Source organism: Chanos chanos, chromosome 1 (genome assembly GCF_902362185.1).
Source record: "Chanos chanos chromosome 1, fChaCha1.1, whole genome shotgun sequence".
Classification (NCBI taxonomy): Eukaryota; Metazoa; Chordata; class Actinopteri; order Gonorynchiformes; family Chanidae; genus Chanos; species Chanos chanos.
In genome coordinates, this window is record NC_044495.1 from 60982864 (window position 1) to 61008171 (window position 25308).

At 39.2% G+C, this 25308-nt stretch overlaps 5 protein-coding genes across 7 annotated transcripts; 2 read left to right on the top strand and 3 right to left on the bottom strand.

The window, feature by feature from the left end:
- Nucleotides 1-351: 351 nt before the first annotated feature.
- LOC115812409 (beta-microseminoprotein) lies at nt 352-1651 on the bottom strand. The gene is made up of 4 exons (XM_030774891.1): nt 1527-1651; nt 1200-1281; nt 884-1001; nt 352-532 (listed from the first exon to the last, which is right to left on the bottom strand). Exons 1-4 carry the CDS (start codon nt 1530-1532, stop codon nt 406-408), a joined length of 333 nt encoding a protein of 110 aa, XP_030630751.1. The 5' UTR covers nt 1533-1651; the 3' UTR covers nt 352-405.
- A 3700-nt stretch (nt 1652-5351) lies between these two features.
- On the top strand, nt 5352-6786 carry LOC115815522 (prostate-associated microseminoprotein). The gene is made up of 4 exons (XM_030778480.1): nt 5352-5389; nt 5761-5842; nt 6325-6430; nt 6604-6786. Exons 1-4 carry the CDS (start codon nt 5387-5389, stop codon nt 6725-6727), a joined length of 315 nt encoding a protein of 104 aa, XP_030634340.1. The 5' UTR covers nt 5352-5386; the 3' UTR covers nt 6728-6786.
- A 1617-nt stretch (nt 6787-8403) lies between these two features.
- Nucleotides 8404-11072, bottom strand: LOC115811199 (uncharacterized). Of its 2 annotated transcripts, XM_030773319.1 has the most exons (3): nt 11027-11072; nt 10866-10902; nt 8404-10758 (listed from the first exon to the last, which is right to left on the bottom strand). In XM_030773319.1, the coding sequence occupies exons 2-3, from the start codon at nt 10900-10902 to the stop codon at nt 9710-9712; spliced, it is 1086 nt and encodes a 361-aa protein (XP_030629179.1). In that variant the 5' UTR covers nt 11027-11072; the 3' UTR covers nt 8404-9709. The 2 variants fall into 2 exon arrangements, with proteins under 2 accessions (XP_030629179.1, XP_030629171.1); XM_030773311.1 differs by lacking the exon at nt 11027-11072 and having other exon boundaries at nt 10866-11016.
- A 7403-nt stretch (nt 11073-18475) lies between these two features.
- On the bottom strand, nt 18476-20119 carry LOC115805924 (piggyBac transposable element-derived protein 4-like). The gene has a single exon (XM_030766633.1). The coding sequence runs from the start codon at nt 20117-20119 to the stop codon at nt 18476-18478; it is 1644 nt and encodes a 547-aa protein (XP_030622493.1).
- A 2655-nt stretch (nt 20120-22774) lies between these two features.
- Nucleotides 22775-25198, top strand: LOC115816785 (beta-microseminoprotein-like). 2 transcript variants are annotated; one of them, XM_030779922.1, is made up of 4 exons: nt 22775-22882; nt 24079-24160; nt 24645-24750; nt 25016-25198. In XM_030779922.1, exons 1-4 carry the CDS (start codon nt 22880-22882, stop codon nt 25137-25139), a joined length of 315 nt encoding a protein of 104 aa, XP_030635782.1. In that variant the 5' UTR covers nt 22775-22879; the 3' UTR covers nt 25140-25198. The 2 variants fall into 2 exon arrangements, with proteins under 2 accessions (XP_030635782.1, XP_030635773.1); XM_030779913.1 differs by lacking the exon at nt 22775-22882 and having other exon boundaries at nt 22905-24160.
- The last annotated feature ends 110 nt before the right edge of the window (nt 25199-25308 follow it).

Here is a 25308-nt window from a genome sequence, read left to right on the forward strand (position 1 = left end):
AACTCTGGACTGGAATATTTTGCTAATGACTAGCTGGTGCGACGCAATATTAAATAATAGCACTATGTAATATATTAATGTGTATTTTACAAATTTAATTTGGTCTCCACCAAAAGAAAGGCTTTAAAAACTGCTCACCGTCATACTGAGGCTAAAACGGTGGACGGCTTCAATAAAACACAGTTTGAAAACCGCTTATAAAACCAATAGGCTAAAGAAAGCCAGGCATCAAGTCAACTTATAGAACATGGCGTGTGCTGCGCTTTCACAGTCATAAACGTATTTTAATCGTGCAGTGTGGTCCGTGTGCTCAGAAAAACCATAGTGCAGAGAAAAAATAAAACAATATAATGCCGGTTGCATTCATTTATTTCTCTTGTTATTCAGGAGTTCCATCTGATTACACTAGAGGCTATAAGAAGAAACTGGACATGGAATGGAGGGGTTATTCTTCTTAAAGACTTTGAATGAACAGGTCTCTTGGTCGAACTCCTTCATGCAGTCGTCAGGAAAATTTGCGGGGTTTGCATACCTTTTTTGAGAAAAGATTAATGTAAATGTCATTCAGTCTTAAAATTAAATATTTCAGTAGAGGTTACTCATTTATTTATTGATAATGTAGTTTAGTTTACTGTGTCTGCACCCCCCCCCCTCCCCCTTCTCCAAACTGACGGTGGAATTCCCTCTGACGGTGGAAACCATATCCCAAATAACACAGCACCAGTTCTGCTATTAGCTATGCATGACCCAGCCAGTGGTAACCCTGGGATTCAAGCTCAGGTCACTACACTACCCAGGTCCCCCTATATCTGAATTTCTAAATGAATCAACTCAGGATCCATACGGTGTTCCCTTAATATGTTAGTTAGCATGTTATACTTACGTGGTGCAACAACTCATTCTAGTGTCGTAGCAAGAACATATTTGGCAGTGATCGCTTTTCCATTTAGACCCAATGGGATGCCAACGCTCAGTGGCGTCATCGTAGCAATGGGTTGAACCTGTGCGGACATAAAGTATTTAAACTGATAAATGAAAATACAGAGCTGTTGTATTATTTCAAAATGAATAAAGATCAGATTCTGAGAATTAAAACAAAACAAAGAAACACACACACACACAGAAAAGAAAAGAAAAGAAAAGAAATGACACCCAGCCCATCTCAAAGAGGAATAGAGTTTTGTGAGTGTACCATATACCTGGCACGTAACGCTTGTGGACACACACTGTGTGGACCAATGCAAGCAGAGCACAGAAAATCCATGCTGTCACTGCTCTCTCCTTTACACAAAGAAAAGCAAACAGTAGAAACGGCAAAGGTTCATTTTCAACATTTATATTTGCCTCTCCTATCCATTAGTCCTTTATAAGACATTACCATTACAAAGTCGCATATGAGATACATAAAACAGGCTGAGACACAACAGACAGAAAAAAATAGCAAGGATTTAACCACGAGTCTAACATATACTTTAAGAATATTGTAATAAATATTACTGCAATATCTTAGGTTTAAAAAATAGTACCATCATCTTAAAAGATGCTGAAGTCGTTAAGGTAGGTCTGTCTTCTATCTGTGAAACACCTGTGACTAATGGAAAGTTCAGGTTTGAATGAGAGAAACAGATAAAGACAGCATTGGAAAACGCTCTCCTCCTCTGCCTTTATCAATGGTACCAGAAAAAAAAAAGGCATTTGTTTGCCTTGTCCCCTTGTACCTTGTACCAAAAATACCTGAAGTAGCATAACTCTTAAAAAAAAAAAACTCTGAAAAACATGATTTCAATGGATTAGATTTCCATGTTTTCCATGTCACATTAGGTAAATATTCTATCAGTGAATACTAACAATGATTCTTTTTCTCTCCAAGCAGATAATGTGCCCACACTGTACTGAATCCACTATCCTTTACCTAATACAAGTCACATGTTTTTTTATGTAAAGGGTTAGTTCTGCTGGATTGTATTCTTGTAATAAAATCTTATTGGAGAATGAAGAAGAGGCGCACATGTTTGTTTGAACTGTATTGTTTATTGAGAGATGTTGTTCTAAAGGAATCCAAAGCAATACTCAGAGGTGTCATACACCATACACCATGTCTTTCTATAGCCTGTAGGTAACTGACCTTGTTTAACATGACCCTTGTCATATATAGAAATATGTATCTCTTCTCTCTCTCTCTGCACATATATATGTATGTATGTGTGCATATATATATATATATATATATGTGTGTGTGTGTGTGTGTGTGTGTGCTGTTTCTTGGTAGCGCGTCTTCAAATGCCTCGTGAGGTTTGAGGTATTTTTCGCATCGAATTTGCACCCACGTTAATGGCGGCGCGTTTTATTTTCAGTTGTATCAAAGCTAAACCGAGTCATAAATCCGTTCTTTTTCTTCTTCAGAGAGTAGTCATGATATGAGTTGCCAGCAGCAATCAATTGCCAGATGGGAAATGTTAAAATATTGTACCAGAGGCTTAAAATTATCGTATTTTGAGGCTATAATTACTTGTCAATTCGTCTGTCTCTGACATTATCATTTCGTCAGTATTCGTGTCAACGAAAATGATAATATATTTCGGCACAGTTTTTAATTACAAAGGTGCATTTATATTTACTTATCGTCTCGTTTTCGTGGTGGAAAAAAAGTTCGTTGTCGAAATTAACTCTGGTGTAATCCACACTCACGATCACAAATGCAGTTTCATGAAAACAGCGCCCTCTTGTAAGTTAATGAAACAATGCTTATGTGAATGAACGTGGTACTACTCTGGAAAAAGATCTCAAGTGTGCAGTTCAAGTCAATCTGACATTGGAAAAATAAAAATAAACAGTCGAGAAACCACACGGTTTTAATTTAAATTCTGTTGCTATATATGAGTAAAAAGCAACAAGGTCCCATTTTCTCTCCTGCTCTTTATAGTCAGTGTCTGAGAGGGAAAGCGTTTGCATGTCTGTGAACTGATGATGAACATAGAATGGAAGAGTTGTATTTGGCATTGCATTTCTCTTAGTTAAACTCAATAGTACAGTCCTTTGTTTAATCTCAAAGGTCTATGCACAAGCACAGACACATAAACAGGGTCATGCACGGACGATCATCACTCTGTTCTCTGAATGTTTTATGGCCAAATCAGAATCAGAGCAAATACAGACATAGGTCAATAAACTTTTTTGTCCACTGTATTTACAAGGAATCTGAATCGATATCTTTGGCACCACATACACAGATACAAAGATGTGGACAAAGAACACAACAGCATTACTTGAGTCAAAGTATAAATACTCCTGGCCAAATATGACTCCAATACAAGTAAAAGTTGTTCAGTTAAATTTGGTTAAAGTACCGGAGTACGTGCTTTTAAAAATTACTCAAGTATTCAAAAATACATTTTAATGTCAGCACATCGTTGTATTGTTGCCACAACGCATTTACAGAGTCTCATGACTCTGAAACAACCAAATGAATGCACTGACTTGCTTGTAGAAATTGTAGAATAAACAGCTTGTGGAATATACAGTTGAATCGAATGCTTCCTCTACAAAAAACACTGCATAGCTTCAGTTAAGTTGGCCCTAGGTTAACTCAGATTGGCTTTAAAAGGATAAATACGTCATAATGTTGTAGGCTAGGTTCATTTTGCTTCTACTACATAGCATTGACTGAAATGTGAAACAGCTGGATGACCTTCGTCACCGCTTGATTCCCGCCCCTCCTTTTTACCGGGAGTGGGTCCTACCTGAATCCACTGCCTTCGCGTGACCTTACTGATAGTACTGTGTTTATCTGACAAGATTAAAACATAGCCTATATTTATGAAAGGACTTTTGTCAGTAATGTTAACTCGGCAATTTCGCTAGCTAACTATTAGTATGCGTCAGCAGTGGATTCAAACAGGACCCGGTGTTATGTTCCAAATGGTTTCCAAACCAACAGGTTTCCGACGTGTTCACACGCTGTCAGTGGCAGTTGTGGTCTGCCTCTGTCACCATATTCGTCACACATTCACAAACATGTTAATCGCATCTCATATCTACTGCGGCGAGTATGATTTTAAGTGAGCAGTGAGCACTACATCACAGCCACCTACGAAAAAAGTCAAGCGAACGCGTACAGTAAGCAGTTAGCTTGAAAACCAGTTGATTTCAGAAATCTCAAACATGGACTTAAGCTATGGTCATGGGTGATCTGGTGAGGAATCTTTATCATCTTTATCTGCCGTAGTAGAAGCCATCAGTAGAACCGCCAAGTTCAATTGTTAAAAAAATGCAGCACGCACTTGACTGACAGCATTGGAGTAGTGTGCTGTGATTGTTTTCTCTCCTGTGACGAACACATTATGGCCTATCGCATTTTAAAAGGGAAAATTCATCCGCTGACTTCAAAGCTATGATTCAAAGTAACGAGTAACGAGAACCTTCATAGAAATGCAGTGGAGTGAAAAGTACAATATTTGTCTTTCGAATGTACTGGAGTAAAAGTCATAAGTTTCCAAACGAAGTAACACTCAGATAAAGTACAGATACTCGAAACATGTACTTCGTTACTATCCACCCCTGCAGCTACATAACACTATCAGTCAGAATGAGGACAGTATGGATAATGAGGACAAAGGCCCTTACATTGAGTCCACAGAGAGAACAGAGTAACATTAAGCACCGTAGTGCAGAATAAATAAAGACTGAACATGCAGCCACGTTTGAATACAGACACAACATCCCTGCAGAAATGACCCTCCTCCATGAGAATGTATATGAGAATTACCAATGTGAAGTCATAAAAAAATATGTAAACAATGGAAGAGATTATTTCCTTGTTTTTTTGGTGTTTGTGCAATATTGTTCTTAAGTGACTAAGAGAAAACCTGTTAAATTAATCTTAAATTACTTTATAGTAATCATAAGATTGATATCTCTCTCTCTCTCTCTCTCTCTCTCCCCATGTGCACTGGTATGTTTCAATGTTTTTCTTACATATCCTTCAAAAATTCTGTTACACAAGAAAAATCCTGACACGGTTCCTCACATTTCATAATTATTTACATTCATTCAGATTTTAAAACAAATTTCTGATTAAAAAAATGTCTAAGTTTCTATTTCTAAATGTTTCTAAGGCCTGTTGTATTTATAATAAATAAACTTTTAGAGTTAAGAGTGTCTGATATGGTCAGGTATTGAGTGGTTTACAGTGTGCTGGAAGATTTGTTCTGCATTGTCAAACTATTGGGTTTAGGATCTTTTCTCTTGATGAGGTCATCTGCTTGTCAGTTGAGTGACACCACCTCTGGCCAATGAATCTGCATCACATTTCACCTCCCCCATCCTCCCCTGTGTATTTAAATGACACTCAGGTTCTCTCTCATCAAAACCAACTTACACTACAGTCATGGTAAGATTTTCATCACTTTCTCTCTTTGCTGTTTTTCCCTTCAGATGTTTTCCAAAGACTTGAATTTGCTCTGAATGTCAAAAATACAGTAGCTTTAAAAATACATTAGCTTCTACTATGGTCATAAATTCTGGTTGAAATTCTGACTTCTTGTACCAGTCTGATACAAAAATGGTTTTAAAAACAAATACCCAAAGAGAAAATGAAGCACTGTATGGTAAGGTATTACAGTCAGGACAATGTCTAAATGCTGAGATATTGTGATGGCACTAAACTATGTCATATTTGAGCCTTCAATTCTGAGAGAAGCCTTAGAGAACATGAGAGCTGATGTGTATCTCTTTTTTCTCCTCTCACTCTCTCTCCTGCAGAAATCTCTGGCTCTCATTCTCATTCTTTGTGCCATGCTGCCACTGACTCAAGCAGCCTGTTTCGTCACACGGTTAAAACCAGGTAGAGTTCAAACCAACTGCTCTATTAATGAACACACTCTTCAGCCAAGTAATGATGTTCTGCATTTGATCACTATAAAACCAGTACCTGCCCAAAACAGAAGGATGGTGTGAATGAGTAAGATTCAGTTAAAGTAATAACTTCCCTCCGTTTTCTGTTTTGGGAAAGCAGAGCCTTTTTACTGTGTCAGAACACAAAGCTGAGACATATGACTGACATGTTGTGCCTTTTCCTGTTTGGTTTGGTCAGTCTGCATGTGTACATAAGCACAAACCTTTGAACACACCAGAGTAAACCACCACTGTTTGGAATCTGGAGGATATGTTTAGTTTGCATATACAGCCACGATAGTGATAAAAAATGTTGCAATGCCAAGTGGTTGATAGTCAAACCAGCTGAGGCACACAAAGGTTCCAGGGTCAAGGTTGTAATTAGCACACATTAATCAGAAGAAAACAATCTCTTCCTGGCTCTTTTTCCAGGTATGACCCACTGCCAGGATGATGTGGATAAGACCTGGCATGCTGTAGGATCCTCCTGGAGAAACAGCAAATGCTGGGACTGCACATGTGAAGGATGTTGTGATCAGTGAGTCCTGATTCCCACAGACAGACACACAGAGATGCCAATATGTCATTATGATCAAATATGACTGGCAGAAGACAAAAACAAACAAACAAAAAGACTAAAAACAAAATAAAAAACGAAATTAAACAAAACATCTTTTGCCCACATGACATTTTTTTTTTTTTTTTTTGCAGGATGCCGAGGGTCACGCCTTCTGCTGGCTGTAAAGTGGAGTATGATTATCAGACATGTACTTTTAGGGTTTTCAACCCGATGGATCCCTCTGCAGAGTGTCCACACAGTGCTGTTGGAAAGTGATTATGTAACGGATACAGTGAATAACACCACATTAAAGATCTCACAATGACAGAACTGTCTTGAAGACTCATTCTCTGATTATCTTCCTCACAAAACCTCCATGCACAACCGACGGATCATACTTTCAATCATGTTCAACCAGAGTGTGTTAGATAATGTGTACAAGCCAGTCAGTATAAGACATAGTATCACACCCAAATCTCTTACAGACATGGTTGTGCAAATCCAGATGCTTAAAGAAATCAAAAGTTGTCAATACCAGCTGACCAGATTTTCAGCAAAAATAGGACTTTTTTGGGGGGAAAAGGAGGAGAGTACTTTTATTTTGTAAAATATGACTACACTATACTTCACCACCTCTCTGATTTCCTGCTTCACAACTGTTCTTTTCACTCCCATCTCTCATACACACACTTGTTTTCCAAGAGGTGGAGAAAAGGTATATTGTTTCATAAATACAGTTATATTCAGGTGTTAATCATCAACAGAATTTTTAAAAAATACAAACTGGGGTAAGTAGTCACTGTTGAGCCTGGCACAGACAGTGAAGTTGAACTGGTGTCTTAGGCACCATGTCCACAGACACCTGAGACTATACATCATAACGAGGGTAATATGAATGATGAGGACAAAGGCCATACACATCTAGCTATTTGTACACAGATGTCAGATATGGTCTGAAAAATCTACCAAGAAGCTACGAAATTTGAGTCTGGAAAAGTACGGAATTTTCAAATGGAAATTGTGTAGGAACACTGACTCTCCCTAGATCTCCTGGAGGCCACGAGACCTTCCATCACAATGCTGTGCATCAGGCCAACAAAGATACCCACATTCTTCTTGTTGGTTGGACTGATATCGCTGCTGCCCAGAGGGAAGATCCTGAAGCTAAAGCTATTATTAGGGACCGGCCAAAAACTCCAAGGGCTGATCGCATTCGTTTTGTACTGGATCATGGCTTTCCCTTCTGTAAAGTGCCTGACAAACAAGTAGGTCACAAGTTACAGCCCTTTGTCCCAGTTAAAATGAGAGACCAGTTTTTACAGCACTATCACAACAGTCCTTTGAGTGGCCACCGAAGGGAGACTTAGCTCTAGAAGCGCAGTGCCGGTTTGTCCTACTTATACCTTCTTCTTGAAGCACCGAGTGCCGGCCATTTGACCGCTCTGACTACCTACTACTCATACAGAGTGCAAATTATACAATGACAGTTGTGGGGAGTCACCTTTTTCTCCAGGGCTATATAGCATAGGATATATAAACTTCTCGACTCCCCTGAACTGTTGTTTTTAACTCTTTGAGGGGGGGGGGGGGGGGGGGGGGGGTCCAAGTCTTAATTAGGGGAGTCAGACAATCCCCTTCCTCCCTAGGAGGTCAGAAGACCGAGTCAACAGACAAGGTCACTGGTACTGACACATAATGATCGCTAGATGGCGCTTATTACACAAAGCAAATAGTTTGCTCACAAGATTGCGTTCGGTCAATATAACATTCATTTCCGTGCTGATAGTCAGTGATTATTTCATGAGAACTTTTGTTGTCCAGCCCTTTCATCATTCAGCATAATGTTTTGATTACTTATTTGTGGCAACCGTGTTTCCAAAGGCATAAGTTCCGGGAGAAGTTTTGATCAAATTCGACTGAGAAAACCATCTGAACAAGACTAGACAAGACTAGTTCAGGCAACTTTTTCATAGTATTTGTTTTTAACATGTGGTCTTCTGCCTTGGAGAATTAATTTATTATAAAGGATGCCACACACGTTGCAAGTTAGACTGCAGTTGGTCAGATGGTCTGTAAATGCATAGCCCGACTTTATCAGCATTCGATTGTCGACTGACAATGATCACGTCGTTGTCCCGAGTCATTCCCTTATTTTGAGGGCACAGTCCAAGTAATGCAAAAATTCGAGACATTTGTGATTGTAAATTAACTGTTGTTGTGACAGATTACAGATTTGGACATTCTAATTGTTGGACGACATGTCGGGTGACGGAGTAGGCTATAAACCGGACTTTATGCTTATTCAGTAGAACAACATATATTAACACCTAACCTGCCAAGTAGCCTGTAAGTAACACCTCCCAACCCCCTCCCAATAGGATGCCTCAGTCTATGGTGAGTTTCCCGCATTTGAATGATTTGGACAAAACTAGTTCATATCACGAGTAGCCTACCGCCGTCTATCACGACTCAGCTAAAACTAATTCCACACGTGTAACTGAAAATGTATGCACAGCTTGGAAATGAATCAATATGCGTGAATGTTGTTTGGACAAAATATGTATGTTGCAACGGGTTTTTGTCAACAAAGCCGTGTCGGGTGTGTAGGCTTTTAGAATAAATAGCGTAGCATAAGAGGGGCTGCATTTTTACCCATCATTGAAACTGAATTACAGCACGAAGGGTAAATCGACAGCTGTGTGGTTTAAATAGTTAAGAAAAATGCAAGATACTCTATACAATGAAACATTTACTAAGCAAATAAATACATAAGAAAGTACTTTTCGAGCTATTTAGTTTCCTTTGTGTCGAGATGCTGTAACCCCTTGTGCACAACCTGTATCAAGCAGGGTATGATACATTATTCCGCATCGCCGTTTCGTGTTTCCATTTCAAGTGGAGAGATATTCCACCGACAGCCTGGAACAATAGCTTAGGTGTGATCCCAACCCCCTCCTAACGACCGCGTCATGAATCGCTTGGTCAACTGACCAATTCAGAAAGTTCCCTTCAAGGTAGGCTAATGTTTTGCAGGTGCCTTTATCACCACCGAAAGGCTTACATTGCATTTGGCTTACATGTCAGGCAGATGTCATAAGTTTTGTTCCCTGAACATCTGCAGTAGTTTCTTTGCGCCACTGTCAACCGTAAATGTCTGATGCATTGTGCTGGTAACGACCGCGTCATGAATAGTTTGGTTTGCTCACCAACTCAAGTTAAGTTCCCTTAAACTGTGCTCAGGATGCGTACATCGCTTTATCAACACTCCGAGCACAGCTTCGGTGCGTTCTTGGAGCATTTGCCACAGACAAGTCGCTTACATGTCTGGCAGATGTCACAAGTTTTGTTCCCCGAACATCTGCCGATTTGGCATTGTCTCCTTTTCGCAGGCGGAGAAGGGGTTTCAGGCAAAAGTCGCTTACGTGCTATCGCCCCCGTTGCCCTTGCCATTTTGTGGTGCGCACACAGCTCTTTCACCAGCTCCAGAATAAATTTCCTTCTGCTTATGGTGACGTTCATGCACTGTTTGTACAGAACGTGTGCGTTAATCGCAGCCAGGTCTAGGATGTTGTAAAACACAGCCACAGGCCAGCGACATTTGCCTCCATTTACCGAATACAGCCGTGCCATGTTATCCATATCATCAACGCCAGCTTTAGTGCTGTTGTAGTGGGAAAGTGTTTCGGGCAGTTTCTTTGCGCCATTATCAGTTGAAACTGTCTGATGCATTGTGCTCAGGATGCATACGTTTCTCTTTGGCTTCGCCTGGTAAATGGTGAGTGTAACTTTTCCAGCCCTCAGCACCTTGGTGGAATATCTTTCAGACTGTGCCTGTGTACAAGGGGGCATCTCTCGTCTATTTTTACTCATTGTGCCAACAATGGTGGTTTTGTCCGCCAAAAGATCGTTTGCCAGTGCCAACGAGGTGAAGAAATTGCCTGTCGTGACATTTCTTCCTTCCCCCAGGAAAGGCTCCATCAGACGCATCACAATATTGTCCGATAACCGTTGACCAGCCGGGCTACTGTCATCTTTCCCTAGATAGGGTATTGCGTTCAGCATGTATTTTGTTTCGACATCAGCGGCCACCCAGAATTTGATACCAAATTTGTCCGGTTTATTGGCCATGTACTGTGTGAAAGGACAGCGCGATTTAGTAGGGAACAACTGTTCATCTACAGTTATTTTCTCACCGGGTGTGTAAGAGGCAATACTGTTTTTCACAAATTTATCGAAAATCTCCGGGGTGAAAGTTAGTGGTGGGGGCCCTCCAACCGTTTTACGGTCCTCCACCTTCTTCTTGTTAGCTGCAAAGTGAAACTCAACTATAATGCCTAGGCCTACTTTTACAATTAAGGAAACAAATTAGCTAAAAAATATCTGATTGAATTATGCGTTTGTACTTGACCTTTACCTGCTGCCAAGTGCGATCCACACCACTGGTGTTCCATCTGATTCAGAAAGATAAAATGCATTCAGTATTCAGTGTTGCAGGCAAGATTACATCCAAATTCTCAAAAGTTACTTTCAATATTGAATCCAGCATAGCTGCTTTGCACAACTTGACGATCTTACGCGTGAACTCTGTCAGCAAGTTTTTTGCAGTCCTCAATTGTGCAGTCCTTTGTTTAATCTCAAAGGTCTATGCACAAGCACAGAAACATAAACAGGGTCATGAACGGACGATCATCACTCTGTTCTCTGAATGTTTTATGGCCAATGAATCTGCATCATATTTCACCTCCCCCATCCTGTCCTGTGTATTTAAATGACACTCAGTTTCTCTCTCATCAAAACCAACTTACACTACAGTCATGGTAAGATTTTTAACACTTTCTTTCTTTGTTGTTTTATCCTTCGGATGTTTTCCAAAGACTTGAATTTGCCTTGAATGTCAAAAAATGAGTTTTTAAAAATACATTAGCTTCTACTATGGTCATAAATAGATACAAACAGAATATTTTAGGTTGAAATTTTGACTTCTTGTAGCAGTCTGATACAAAAATGTTGGTAGCACTTTACAGATCTGTAATTATAGGGTTATGATGTGGTAATACTATGGTAATAAGTTGTACTTATCCATAGATTAAATGGTAATATCCTAGTTTTTACTAAATAATAAGTCAGTCATTTTAGGGGTAACAAGTTAGAAATAAAATGGAAAACTAATGGTAATAGTTGTAATTATTCACATTCAAAGTCCATTCAATGGCAGTTTCCTAGTTGTTACCAAATACACAGGTAAATATCGAGAAAACAAGTCAGTAATAAAATGACAGAATAATGGTAACAAGTTGTAATTATTTGTGAATAAAATATTAACTTTCCAGTTGTTACTAAATAATTATTAACTCTTGCAGTAATAACTAAGTATAACTGAAGAATTCATCTGTAACTCTTGTATAATTTTTACATTTTAAGGGATGAAATGTTCAGCTCTGATAGCATAATATCTGATTAACCAACATATCACACTAATTCTTTTAAATGCCTATAGGGTTATTACCCCAAAACATATCAAGGATCTCTACTGAAATCATGTTGTATCAGGGCTGTGAAATACTAATGTACCTGTTTCCACTTTGTTTCCTACCGGTTATGTCTTTAAACGGTCAGGTGAAGCATGATGTACAAACACAGAATGGACTGTAATTCCAGTGAAATGAAATGGTATTGGAGCTGTAAAATGCAAACTTACTTGTTGTTATGTTAGCTTTACATGTAGGCCTACCTACAGACAAGTGTTGTTACCCAGAAATCAATGAGGTGAATAAGCTGGTGTTCCTTTCTCCAAGGAAAGATAAACAGGTTGTACAAAGAGATATACTGTGTGATTTTGAAATGGTGTAAAACTGTGTTGTTACCAGGTAACACAAAGGGAACATGTGATGTTGCATTTTTCAGCGCTGATTCCATATAATATCAGTTTATTTACCTCACTGATTCCTGGGTAACAACATCAACATGAGAGCTGATGTGTATCTCTTTTTTCTCCTCTCACTCTCTCTCCTGCAGAAATCTCTGGTTCTCATTCTCATTCTTTGTGCCATGCTGCCACTGACTCAAGCTGCGTGTTTCGTCACACGGTTAAAACCAGGTAGAATTCAAACCGACAGCTCTATTAATGAACAAACTCTTTAGCCAAGTAATGATGTTCTGCATTTGATCACTATAAAACTAGTGCTAACCCAAAAACAGAAGGATGGTGTGAATGAGTAAGATTCAGTTAAAGTAATAACTTTCTTCCATTTTCTGTTTTGGGAAAGCAGAGCCTTTTTACTGTGTCAGAACACAAAGCTGAGATATATGACTGACATGTTGTGCCTTTTCCTGTTTGGTTTGGTCAGTCTGCATGTGTACATAAGCACAAACCTTTGAACACACCAGAGTCAACCACCACTGTTTGGAATGAGGAGGATACGTCTAGTTTGCATACTACAGCCACGATAGGTATTAAAATAGGTATTACAATTGCACAATATTAGCAATTTTTTGTTGTTAAATTTTGCCATTAAATCATATCGTTCATCTTACGAATAACTATGGATAATAAATATCTTAAATATAAATAGCTTTGGGTAATTCTTCAACTATGGTCCATTTTGGTCAGGAAAACTTTAGCATTTAGCATCTAACATATTTTTATCAAAATGTATTGCTATGGTTTATTTCTCCATTCTGTAGAAACACATCCTATAGTGGCTGTGATGATTTTTGTTAAATAATACATATTTTACTCTAACATTAAGAGGAAGTCATCATTTCCTATTGTGGAAATTAAGGTTGTGTCATATTTCTTTTAAAATCTCATGATATGTTAGCCAGTCTCAGCAGATCAATATTTACCCCCTTCTTTGTTGTTTCTTTTCATTTGGAAACTCAGGAAGGTTTATAATTTGCACATTACATGGGCTTTACGCATTTTTTCCCTTTTGTTTTATGCATTTGATTTTTTGTGTGTGTATGTGAGATTTGTGTGTGTATGTGTGGACAATTTGTAAATACAGTGCATACCTACCCATCATCATTAACAACATTCTAAAGCAATTTAGCCTTGGAAGCGTTTTGGATCTTTTTAGAATATGAGCTTTTTGGTGCAACAACAACACCAATAAAAAAAAAAAAATTAAACCGAACCAGAAATCCAGTTGGTAGATTGTAAAACTAGCTGAGGTACAAAGTTTCCAGGATCAAAGTTCAAATTAGCGTACATTTATTGGAAGAAAATGAACCCTCCCATGAGGGCAAATCTCCTGGGTCTTTTTCCAGGTATGAGCCACTGCCAGGATCATGTGGATAAGACCTGGCATGCTGTAGGATCCTCCTGGAGAAACAGCCTATGCCAGAACTGCACATGTGAAAGATGCTGTGATGGGTGAGTCCTGATTCCCACAGACAGACACACAGAGATGCCAATAGGTGGGTTTCCATTAACCTGCATAATTTGGAACTGCGAACTAAAAAACGAGTAATGGAAACATGTGAATTTCAAGAGAACTCTCATATATCGCTAAAAAGTTTATACGCTCACACGAAGCGGTTGTTCAGATGATTCGACAAGGCAATATTTCACAAAATTGAAACACATTTTTCGCATTTAAGGCACATGAAATGACATGAAGAATCACATGACATTCAAAAACATGGCGCACTACCAACCACATGAAATGACATGAAGAGTCACATGACATTCAAAAACATGGCGCATTTCATGTGGTTGGTAGTCAAGATGGAGACATTCTTACAATTTATTAAAGTTATTGCATCACATTCCCTCGTCGCTTTCGATTACACACTACCACGGCTATTACGGTGGATATGATCGAAATCACCATGCTAAAATTGATAAGATCTTGCAGATTTAATTGGAATGACTATAATGAGAGGAGGAAACTCGGCTTGAATCGCATAACATCACTCAGTGGAAACACAGACCAATTGTGTGTTCGCAATTGTGTTTTGTCGACTTTGAAAAAAATCTCTTCTATTTTGTGCAAAACTACAATGGAAACCCGCCTAATATGTCATTATGATCAAATATGATTGGCAGAAGAACAAGCAAAAGAACAAAACAAAACAAAGAAACAAAACAGGACAAAAAAAAAACTAAACTAAACTAAAACATACTTTGTCCATGTGACATTTTACTGTGTGAATTAAATGAATGAAATGGGAAGAGGATTTGATTTCAAAATAAAAGCCCCATTTCTCACTTTCTTTTCTTTTCTTTTTTTTTTTGCAGGATGATGAGGGTCATGCCCTGTGCTGGCTTTGAAGTGGAGTATGATTATGAGACATGTACTTATAGGGTTTTCAACCCAACAGATCCCTCTGCAGTATGCTCAGAGATGAAAAGTGTTGGGAAATGATTATGTGATGGATACAGTGAATGACACCACATTAAAGATCTCACAATGACAGAACTGTTTTGAAGACTCATTCTCTGATTATCTTCCTCACACCCCCCCCTCCACCCCATTCAAACACAGCACATGACTGAACAAAAGGAAATAGCTACAGGTCTGGAGAATAATCCTCTTTTTTAAGGAAAAAAAGGTATTTGTCTTATAAATGTAGTCATATTTAGTAGAAGGATGAACATGGAATGGAATAGCTGTGTTTGGCACTGCATTTCTCATAGTTAACCTCTGTGCAGTCCTGTTTATTCTCAAAGGTCTGTGTGCAAGCACAGTTACATGACCAGGATCATCATGTGTGAACGTGTAAGGTTTTACCACACTCTCAGTAACATGACCAGGATCATCATGTGTGAACGTGTAAGGTTTTACCAAACTCTCAGTAACATGACCACATTGTAAAACATTACAGCCTCATTTAGTGATACTCACTTATTTTTTCTCTTTAAGTCAAAGTGCTGTGACAGGTTTTAGATATTGAACTCAACTGTATGAGTTTTCAAAAATTAAACTTACAGTAATTCATTGTGTTGACTGATTGAGAATTTTGTCAGAGCTATATGTGTTCACTTAACTTGTGTTTGTAAGTAATCTGTAGAAAAAAGAAGAAAAAGAAAAAAAAAGCGTTATTGGGGTTGGGTACTTGAGTGCGTTTTTTGAGAATGAGAAAAACTTTCTTTTTTCAAACCATACAAGGTTGAAGCATGAAAATAATCAAGTTATCCACTGACGATAAGCCATATAGATAGCACTCCAATGCCGACAAAAATACACTTTGCGGTAAACAACAGTGGACTACATCGACAAGTGAATGAATTGTTATTAGGATATGAAACCATTTTGTTTGATAATTTGATCATTTTGTTCTTAGGGAATCTACACGAAACACATATACATGCAGTAGGTGATTTGTAGGGGGAAGAGGGGGGATGCCATCACTCTTGTTAGCAAAATTACCAAAATGCATCCCCATTGTAAACATGCCATCCGCCTATGTACTATATGGTGTAGTATCAGTGATGGTTGGTCTAATACTACTGTAGTTTTGAACAGCTGTCTTACAAAAGATGTAATTTTCCAATCAAGTTTAAATCCTCAAAATGTGACGGGTAAAGTGTTATGAATATAGTTAGGTTACTTTAGCTTAAAACTGTGGGTTAAAGTAGTGCAAAGGTGTGTCAAAGGAAAGTTTTCTTTCGTGGACAATGTAATATAATAAATTGTTTTATCTCCCGGTATTCAGTTAAAACAACAAAAGTAAACCAATAGTTAATTGAACTTTAAAAACTTTAAAACCAATGTTAAGACAACAAATGCACAGTAGTTAAATCAGCTTTTTCAACTTTAGTTTTTGAATTGAAACAACTGTAGGTACAATTGCAATTCTAACACAGGGACACCAAAAGATGTAGGTGTGATAGGATTTATAAATCAGTCTCATAAATCAGTCTCATATAATTTATTAACCATTAATTTGGGTGTTCAATACTCTGTTAATTAAACAACTAAGATTAATGGGATACGCTAGCTGTAACACTGTGCTACAGTCTTAGAGAGTATTGCAGTACTAATGTATTACAATTACACTACTAAACCCATAACACTCATGAACAACCAGGTTGATGAAGGTAATTGGGAGTGCTTTGATGGCAGAGGTTGGCATTCAGTGAATATTGTGGCAGAAACAGACAGGACAACAGTTTATTTCAATGATACTATTTATTAACACAATCAATACTACTTGGCAAACTAATACTGATATGGTACAATCAATAATCAGCAGCAAATAGAATGATCAAAGGGTAAATGGTAACAAAATGGCGATGAGTCTATGTACAGGTATTCAGTGTAGGACTGAATGAGTGTTAGACCAGAGATGAGTGTGTGTGTGTGTGCGTGTGAGAGAGAGCGTGCGTGTATGTGGGCGTGTGCCCAGCTGCGCACTGAAGAGAGAGGGAGGAGTTCTTTGGAGAGAAGCTGTGCGCATGTGCACAGGCAAGAGGTATGCGTGGTATGAGGACGTAGTGCGCGAGCGTGCGTGCTAGGCACCAACTAGAGTGGGGATGGGCTACGAGAAGCCCATGTATGCGAGAGACAAAAGAATGTCTAACTTGAGAGCTAGTCTCAAGTAAGTAGGCCCTAAACTCAACAACTCTACCCAACCCTTAAGTCACGCCGCAATCCCAACGTTGGAGGTGTGCAATCAGTAAAAGGGAGTTAGAGAGAGAGAGAACGCATGCCAGATCTATCCTTCATAAGAAAATAATAAACGGCTAAAAACCGCAGCGTACATGAAATACAGTGTGTACATTAAAATCATAAAAGAATTCAAATGATAACACTTTCTTCACGTTAGCCGCATATACTCTTAATACTAAAGTGTGCCCAGATGCCAACCTTACTTTGAATAGCTCATTGCGTGGCGACCAAAGGTGCGTCTTTGGTGGCCTGATGAGCAGTGCGATTTGCAGGTCCAGGGAGAAGTTCATTTCATTGTCACCTGAAGATCTTCGGGGCTCCGTTGCTCGTCTGATGATCTTTAAGGGTTCTTGATTTAGTTCATCGACGTTTAAAGAAATAAAAAGGGATCCGGTCGCCTTTTCCTCCGTCGACTACTGTGTGCGTTACAGTGTAACTAGCCGGTAGAAGTTAAAGTTGCAACTACGCGAGAGAAAGTACATTAAACTTTGGTTGTACAAATGTCTCGCTTCGTTGTTACTTGGTCTTTTTCTTCGGCAGAGAAAAGAGACACCCGCTGCTAGCGAGCTGCTGCTAGAGCGAGCCGCTGCTAGGGAGTTGCAGAATTGCGGAGCTGGAAAGAGAAAGAGTTTGGAATTTTCTGCGGTTTTATGGCGAAAATTGCGTCATCACTGTATCTGGTATCTGCTTCATTGCTGTATCCAATACCGTTACAGTGAAATCTGAGAAGATGGGTACAGATTACCCATGCGGTCACGCAGGGAATTATGGGTAATATGTTCTACTGACCTGACAACCCCTACACAACTGTATTTTTCAAGTTGACTTTACTCATGTTTTCAAGGCAGCAGGTGAACTTAGGTTTCTAAGTTCAACCAACATGAAATGTTTTACAGTGCAGGATCATCATGGATGAACGTGTAAGGTTTCACCAAATTCTCAGATGTACTAGATGGGGAGGCAGATGGGGTCCGGTTGACCTCAGGTCTCCCCACTGGAAGCCCGAGGCAGCGGGAACCGGGGAATCTGTCAACAGTAACCTGACTTGCTTCAGCTGATCTATATAAACTCTGGACAAGAATAAGCAGAAACACATTCCAGCTAGTTAGCAAGGGAGCTTGTAGCCAGCCCAATGCACATCAATTTAGGATTAATGTTTGACTCGCGGTTATAATGTCACTCCGTACCACCAGCAAATCTCATGCCTAGAATGCAAGATACGTAACGTGATGATGTTGAAGAAGAAGGGCGAAGTGTATACTGCCTGTACAATGTATTTTGTTGCTTTGGGACATTGGAATGACCAGCAGAGATAACTTGATTGTAAAGCGTCATGAATAGTTTGGTTTGCTCACCAACTCAAGTTAAGTTCCCTTCAAACTGTGCTCAGGATGCGTACATCGCTTTATCAACATTCCGAGCACAGCTTCGGTGCGTTCTTGGAGCATTTGCCACAGACAAGTCGCTTACATGTCTGGCAGATGTCACAAGTTTTGTTCCCCGAACATCTGCCGATTTGGCACTGTCTCCTTTTCGCAGGCGGAGAAGGGGTTTCAGGCAAAAGTCGCTTACGTGCTATCGCCCCCGTTGCCCTTGCCATTTTGTGGTGCGCACACAGCTCTTTCACCAGCTCCAGAATAAATTTCCTTCTGCTTATGGTGACGTTCATGCACTGTTTGTACAGAACGTGTGCATTAATCACAGCCAGGTCTAGGAGGTTGTAAAACACAGCCACAGGCCAACGGCATTTGCCTCCATTTACCGAATACAGCCGTACCATGTTATCCATATCATCAACGCCAGCTTTAGTGCTGTTGTAGTGGGAAAGTGTTTCAGGCAGTTTCTTTGCACCATTATCAGTTGAAACTGTCTGATGCATTGTGCTCAGGATGCATACGTTTCTCTTTGGCTTCGCCTGGTAAATGGTCAGTGTAACTTTTCCAGCCCTCAGCACCTTGGTGGAAAATCTTTCAGACTGTGCCTGTGTACAAGGGGGCAACTCTCGTCTGTTTTTATCCATTGTGCCAACAATGGTGGTTTTGTCCGCCAAAAGATTGTTTGCCAGTGCCAACGAGGTGAAGAAATTGCCTGTTGTGACATTTCTTCCTTCCCCCAGGAAAGGCTCCATCAGACGCATCACAATATTGTCCGATAACCGTTGACCAGCCGGGCTACTGTCATCTTTCCCTAGATAGGGTATTGCGTTCAGCATGTATTTTGTTTTGACATCAGCGGCCACCCAGAATTTGATACCAAATTTGTCCGGTTTATTGGCCATGTACTGTGTGAAAGGACAGCGCAACTTAGTAGGGAACAACTGTTCATCTACAGTTATGTTCTCACCGGGTGTGTAAGAGGCAATACTGTTTTTCACAAATTTATCGAAAATCTCGGATATCATGGCAAATTTATCTGTCACAAGGCGGGCAGCCATTGTGTTCTTGTCATCAAAGCGCAGATAGCGCATGATATCTCGGAATTTCTGCAGAGACATTGTCTGTTTGAAAATGGGGTTTCCCAAGTCAGTAGACCAGTGCTCATCCAGGTTCATGCTTTTACCGCCCGTAATACCTCTCAAATAGAGGAGACCCACGAATGCTTTTAGTTTGTCAGCTGTCAGTTTGAATTTATCAGCATAATTTCGATCCGCTTCCGCTTGAGTGTATTTTCGAATCTTTCCCCACATTTCTGTGTCGATCAAGCACAGTAAACTGCTCAGTGGACTTGTGATATTGTCCTTGGCATAGCACGTGGGCCCAGGGGTTTCTCTCATTATATCGGACTCTCGCGCTCTCCCCCGAGGGTTGCCAGCAGTTTGTTCAGCCCATACTGTGCCATCTCTAGCCTCTTGAAATGAGTCCCCAGCACACTCAATTTCAGAGTCCGATTCTGAACCTGAATCAGATTCAAGGTTCAGATTGAATTCGCTTCCGCACTCGCTCTCGTCATCTCCATCCGACACCTCACATTGTTCGCCCTCCGATTCCATCTCGTTAATATCACACAGCAGCTCCAGCTCTTGCTGTGGGGTATGTCGCACACTCCGAATCATTGTAAATAATGCACCGCGCAACCGTACAACCGCCCAAACCGTGTAGCCGCCCCACTACACAGTGAGCTGTAGACACACCTGTGGACTAATTTATAGCTCTAGATGTCTCAGAAATGCTAATGTGAATACAATGATCATAACAGCCCCGCCAATGCTGTCATCTCCTTTTATCACCTGCCAATTGCTCTCAAATGCTCTCAAGTGGTGTTACTATATTGAATGGGTTACCATTTGCAAAATTCCTGCAAACTATCTAAGTCATATGATTAGTTATGTTATTAAGTTATTGTCATTATTTTGCAGTATATTTACATATATATATATATATATATATATTGACTGATACATAAACTGATCTGAGGTCGTTCTAATTCTTTCGTCAACCTAGGTGTACATTACATTTGCGTTTGTAACATAGACTGTTATTGAAACGTGACCGGTAAGTTTCAAATTTGTCCGGTAAAATAAATTCTCTCCGGACACAGGATCGACAAGAAAAAATTCTAGAGGAAACCCTGATGATGATGAAACCCTATATATATATATATATACATATACATACATATATAGGTCATTCCGTCATTCCCTGTCAAATCAGATACGGTTGTTGCAGCACCATCTCAGATTTTGTTCAAACCCTGTCTAAATCGTGAATGGGTCTCAAAACCAAGGCCTGTAAAATATTTCTGTTCAAATTCTCTGTTTTCCTATTTTTTTCAGCCCTTGATATTTTCATTTTTATAGCCTCAAAAATGCCTTATCTGGGAAGCCATGTTTAGGCATTAATATTTTGACAAGTATTGTTCCTAGCCTGAGCAAACTTTGTTGGATGGAAGTGTTTTCTGTATGCCACAACCATTAAAAGCCTGTACTGCGTGACATTTTATTTTTATAAGGCCCTAGATTTGTAAAAAAGTGCAAAATTCTTAAACGAGAGTGACATTGAGTGTACCACAAACCCACATTTTTGCACCAATATGATATCAGTCATTATTTTTTCTGCAAATGCAATCTTTTATTAATTTTGTGCCAATATCTGTGGTCTCTATCACTAATGGACATGAAGATATTATGAATAAAACAAGGCATGGTAGCACTTTTTGGTCATTGTCATAGGACCAAAATGGTATGCAGAGTAACATGTTAATTGTTTGATGTATGGTTATTAAGGGTACAAAGTCCTTCCGTTTTTCTTTCATACAAAGAAGGTTTATTTCTGCATTCTGGATTAGTGCCACCTCAACAGCCAGGGTGAAAGGTAGTGGTGGGGGCCCTCCAACCGTTTTACGGGCCTCCACCTTCTTCTTGTTGGCTGCAAAGTGAAACTCAACTATAATACCCAGGCCTACATTTACAATTAAGGAAACAAATTAGCTAAAAAATATCTGATTGAATTATGTGTTTGTACTTGACCTTTACCTGCTGCCAAGTGCGATCCACACCACTGGGGTTCCATCTTATTCAGAAAGATAAAATGCATTCAGTATTCAGTATTGCAGGCAAGATTACATCCAAATTCTCAAAAGTTACTCTGTCAGCAAATTTTTTGCAGTCCTCAATTGTGCAGTCCTTTGTTTAATCTCAAAGGTCTGTGCACAAGCACAGAAACATAAACAGGGTCATGCACGGACGATCATCACTCTGTTCTCTGAATGTTTTATGGCCAAATCAGAATCAGAGCGAAGACCTATGGAGGTAAATAAACTTTTGGGACCACTTCATTCGCAAGGAAACAGAATCAATGTCTTTGGCATCACATACACAGATACATAACACTATCAGTCATAATGAGGACAGTATGGATAATGAGGACAAAGGCCCTTACATTTAGTCCACAGAAAAACCATTAAGAATGCACGGTATACCTCCATGCTGACAATGTCTCATCATCTTCATGCTAGAACACAAAATGTTTTGATTAAGGGCTACTTGAAACTTGAAAATGAGGCACTTACTGATGGAGGAATATCTAGAAGAGTGAGGACTTCTTCAGTCACTGGAGATTAAGGTGGTTAGATGCAAAAGTCTTAATCAGCGATCAGCCTTTATTCACATATGATAATCCTACCATTTATACAGGCGCTTGTGTCCTGGGGAGTAGTTGGCTGTGATGAGCTACCCCCCCGGGATGCCATCCATAAATGGCCTTTCTGCATTCTGGCTTAGTGCCACCTCAACAGCCGGGGTGAAAGGTAGTGGTGGGGGCCCTCCAACCGTTTTACGTCCATAGGCCTCCACCTTCTTCTTGTTAGCTGCAAAGTGAAACTCAACTATAATACCCAGGCCTACATTTACAATTAAGGAAACAAATTAGCTAAAAAAATATGTGATTTAATTATGCGTTTGTACCTGACCTTTACCTGCTGCCAAGTGCGATCCACACCACTGGTGTTCCATCTGATTCAGAAAGATAAAATGCATTCAGTATTCAGTGTTGCAGGCAAGATTACATCCAAATTCTCAAAAGTTACTTTCAATATTGAATCCAGCATAGCTGCTTTGCACAACTTGACGATCTTACGCGTGAACTCTGTCAGCAAATTTTTTGCAGTCCTCAATTGTGCAGTCCTTTGTTTAATCTCAAAGGTCTATGCACAAGCGCAGAAACATAAACAGGGTCATGAACGGACGATCATCACTCTGTTCTCTGAATGTTTTATGGCCAATGAATCTGCATCATATTTCACCTCCCCCATCCTGTCCTGTGTATTTAAATGACACTCAGTTTCTCTCTCATCAAAACCAACTTACACTACAGTCATGGTAAGATTTTTATCACTTTCTTTCTTTGTTGTTTTATCCTTCGGATGTTTTCCAAAGACTTGAATTTGCCTTGAATGTCAAAAAATGAGTTTTTAAAAATACATTAGCTTCTACTATGGTCATAAATAGATGCAAACAGAATATTTTAGGTTGAAATTTTGACTTCTTGTAGCAGTCTGATACAAAAATGTTGGTAGCACTTTACAGATCTGTAATTATAGGGTTATGATGTGGTAATACTATGGTAATAAGTTGTACTTATCCATAGATTAAATGGTAATATCCTAGTTGTTTCTAAATAATAAGTCAGTCATTTTAGGGGTAACAAGTTAGAAATAAAATGGAAAACTAATGGTAATAGTTGTAATTATTCACATTCAAAGTCCATTCAATGGCAGTTTCCTACTTGTTACCAAATACACAGGTAAATATCGAGAAAACAAGTCAGTAATAAAATGACAGAATAATGGTAACAAGTTGTAATTATTTGTGAATAAAATATTAACTTTCCAGTTGTTACTAAATAATTATTAACTCTTGCAGTAATAACTAAGTATAACTGAAGAATTCATCTGTAATTGTTGTATAATTTTTACATTTTAAGGGATGAAATGTTCAGCTCTGATAGCATAATATCTGATTAACCAACATATCACACTAATTCTTTTAAATGCCTATAGGGTTATTACCCCAAAACATATCAAGGATCTCTACTGAAATCATGTTGTATCAGGGCTGTGAAATACTAATGTACCTGTTTCCACTTTGTTTCCTACCGGTTATGTCTTTAAACGGTCAGGTGAAGCATGATGTACAAACACAGAATGGACTGTAATTCCAGTGAAATGAAATGGTATTGGAGCTGTAAAAAACTTACTTGTTATTATGTTAGCTTTACATGTAGTCCTACCTACAGACAAGTGTTGTTACCCAGAAATCAATGAGGTGAATAAGCTGGTGTTCCTTTCTCCAAGGAAAGATAAACAGGTTGTACAAAGAGATATACTGTGTGATTTTGAAATGGTGTAAAACTGTGTTGTTACCAGGTAACACAAAGGGAACAGGTGATGTTGTAGTTTTTCAGCGCTGATTCCATGTAATATCAGTTTGTTTACCTCACTGATTCCTTGGGTAACAACATCAACATGAGAGCTGATGTGTATCTCTTTTTTCTCCTCTCACTCTCTCTCCTGCAGAAATCTCTGGCTCTCATTCTCATTCTTTGTGCCATGCTGCCACTGACTCAAGCAGCGTGTTACTTCAAAGAGTTAAAACCAGGTAGAGTTCAAACCAACGGCTCTATTAATGAACAAACTGTTTAGCTTATTAATGATGTTCTGCATTTGATCACTATAAAACTAGTGCTAACCCAAAAACAGAAGGATGGTGTGAATGAGTAAGATTCAGTTAAAGTAATAATTTCCTTCCATTTTCTGTTTTGGGAAAGCAGAGCCTTTTTACTGTGTCAGAACACAAAGCTGAGACGTATGACTGACATGTTGTGCCTTTTCCTGTTTGGTTTGGTCAGTCTGCATGTGTACATAAGCATAAACCTTTGAACACACCAGAGTAAACTACCACTGTTTGGAATCTGGAGGATATGTCTAGTTTGCAAACTACAGCCACGATAGTGATAAAAAATGTTGCAATGCCAAGTGGTTGATAGTCAAACCAGCCGAGATACACAAAGTTTCCAGGGTCAAGGTTGTAATTAGCACACATTGATCAGAAGAAAACAATCTCTTCCTGGCTCTTTTTCCAGGAATGACCCGCTGCCAGGATGATGTGGATAAGACCTGGCATGCTGTAGGATCCTCCTGGAGAAACAGCAAATGCCAGGACTGCACATGTGAAAGATGCTGTGATGGGTGAGTTCTGATTCCCACAGACAGACACACAGAGATGCCAATATGTCATTATGATCAAATATGACTGGCAGAAGACAAAAACAAACAAACAAACAAAAAGACTAAAAACAAAACAAAAGAAAAAACAAAACTAAACAAAACAGATTTTGCCCACATGACATTTTACTGTGTGAATTAAACGAACGAAATGGGAAGACTGTACGGGTGTTTAAGTTGAATGATTTCAAATTAAAAGCTCTTCTCATTTCTCTCTTTTTTTTTGCAGGATGCCAAAGGTCATGCCTTCTGCTGGCTGTAAAGTGGAGTATGATTATCAGACATGTACTTTTAGGGTTTTCAACCCGAGGGATCCCTCTGCAGTGTGTTCACACGGTGCTGTTGGAAAGTGATTATGTACCGGATACAGTGAATAACACCACATTAAAGATCTCACAATGACAGAACTGTCTTGAAGACTCATTCTCTGATTATCTTCCTCACAAAACCTACATGCACAACCGACGGATCATTCTTTCAATCATGTTCAACCAGTGTGTGTTAGATAATGTGTACAAGCCA

Bases quoted from the DNA above. Each gene is read 5' to 3' on its own strand.
- LOC115812409 (XM_030774891.1), bottom strand. The intron at 1,002-1,199 runs GTATATGGTACA...ATGTCCGCACAG, and splicing joins CCACAAGCGTTACGTGCCAG to GTTCAACCCATTGCTACGAT. The intron at 533-883 runs GTAAGTATAACA...TTCTCAAAAAAG, and splicing joins AGAATGAGTTGTTGCACCAC to GTATGCAAACCCCGCAAATT.
- LOC115815522 (XM_030778480.1), top strand. The intron at 5,843-6,324 runs GTAGAGTTCAAA...CTCTTTTTCCAG, and splicing joins CGTCACACGGTTAAAACCAG to GTATGACCCACTGCCAGGAT. The intron at 6,431-6,603 runs GTGAGTCCTGAT...TTTTTTTTGCAG, and splicing joins TGTGAAGGATGTTGTGATCA to GATGCCGAGGGTCACGCCTT.
- LOC115811199 (XM_030773311.1), bottom strand. From the start codon at position 10,926: ATGCATTTTATCTTTCTGAATCAGATGGAACACCAGTGGTGTGGATCG. The intron at 10,759-10,865 runs GTAAAGGTCAAG...TTCACTTTGCAG, and splicing joins TGGATCGCACTTGGCAGCAG to CTAACAAGAAGAAGGTGGAG.
- LOC115805924 (XM_030766633.1), bottom strand. From the start codon at position 20,119: ATGATTCGGAGTGTGCGACATACCCCACAGCAAGAGCTGGAGCTGCTG.
- LOC115816785 (XM_030779913.1), top strand. From the start codon at position 24,028: ATGAGAGCTGATGTGTATCTCTTTTTTCTCCTCTCACTCTCTCTCCTG. The intron at 24,161-24,644 runs GTAGAGTTCAAA...CTCTTTTTCCAG, and splicing joins CTTCAAAGAGTTAAAACCAG to GAATGACCCGCTGCCAGGAT. The intron at 24,751-25,015 runs GTGAGTTCTGAT...TTTTTTTTGCAG, and splicing joins TGTGAAAGATGCTGTGATGG to GATGCCAAAGGTCATGCCTT.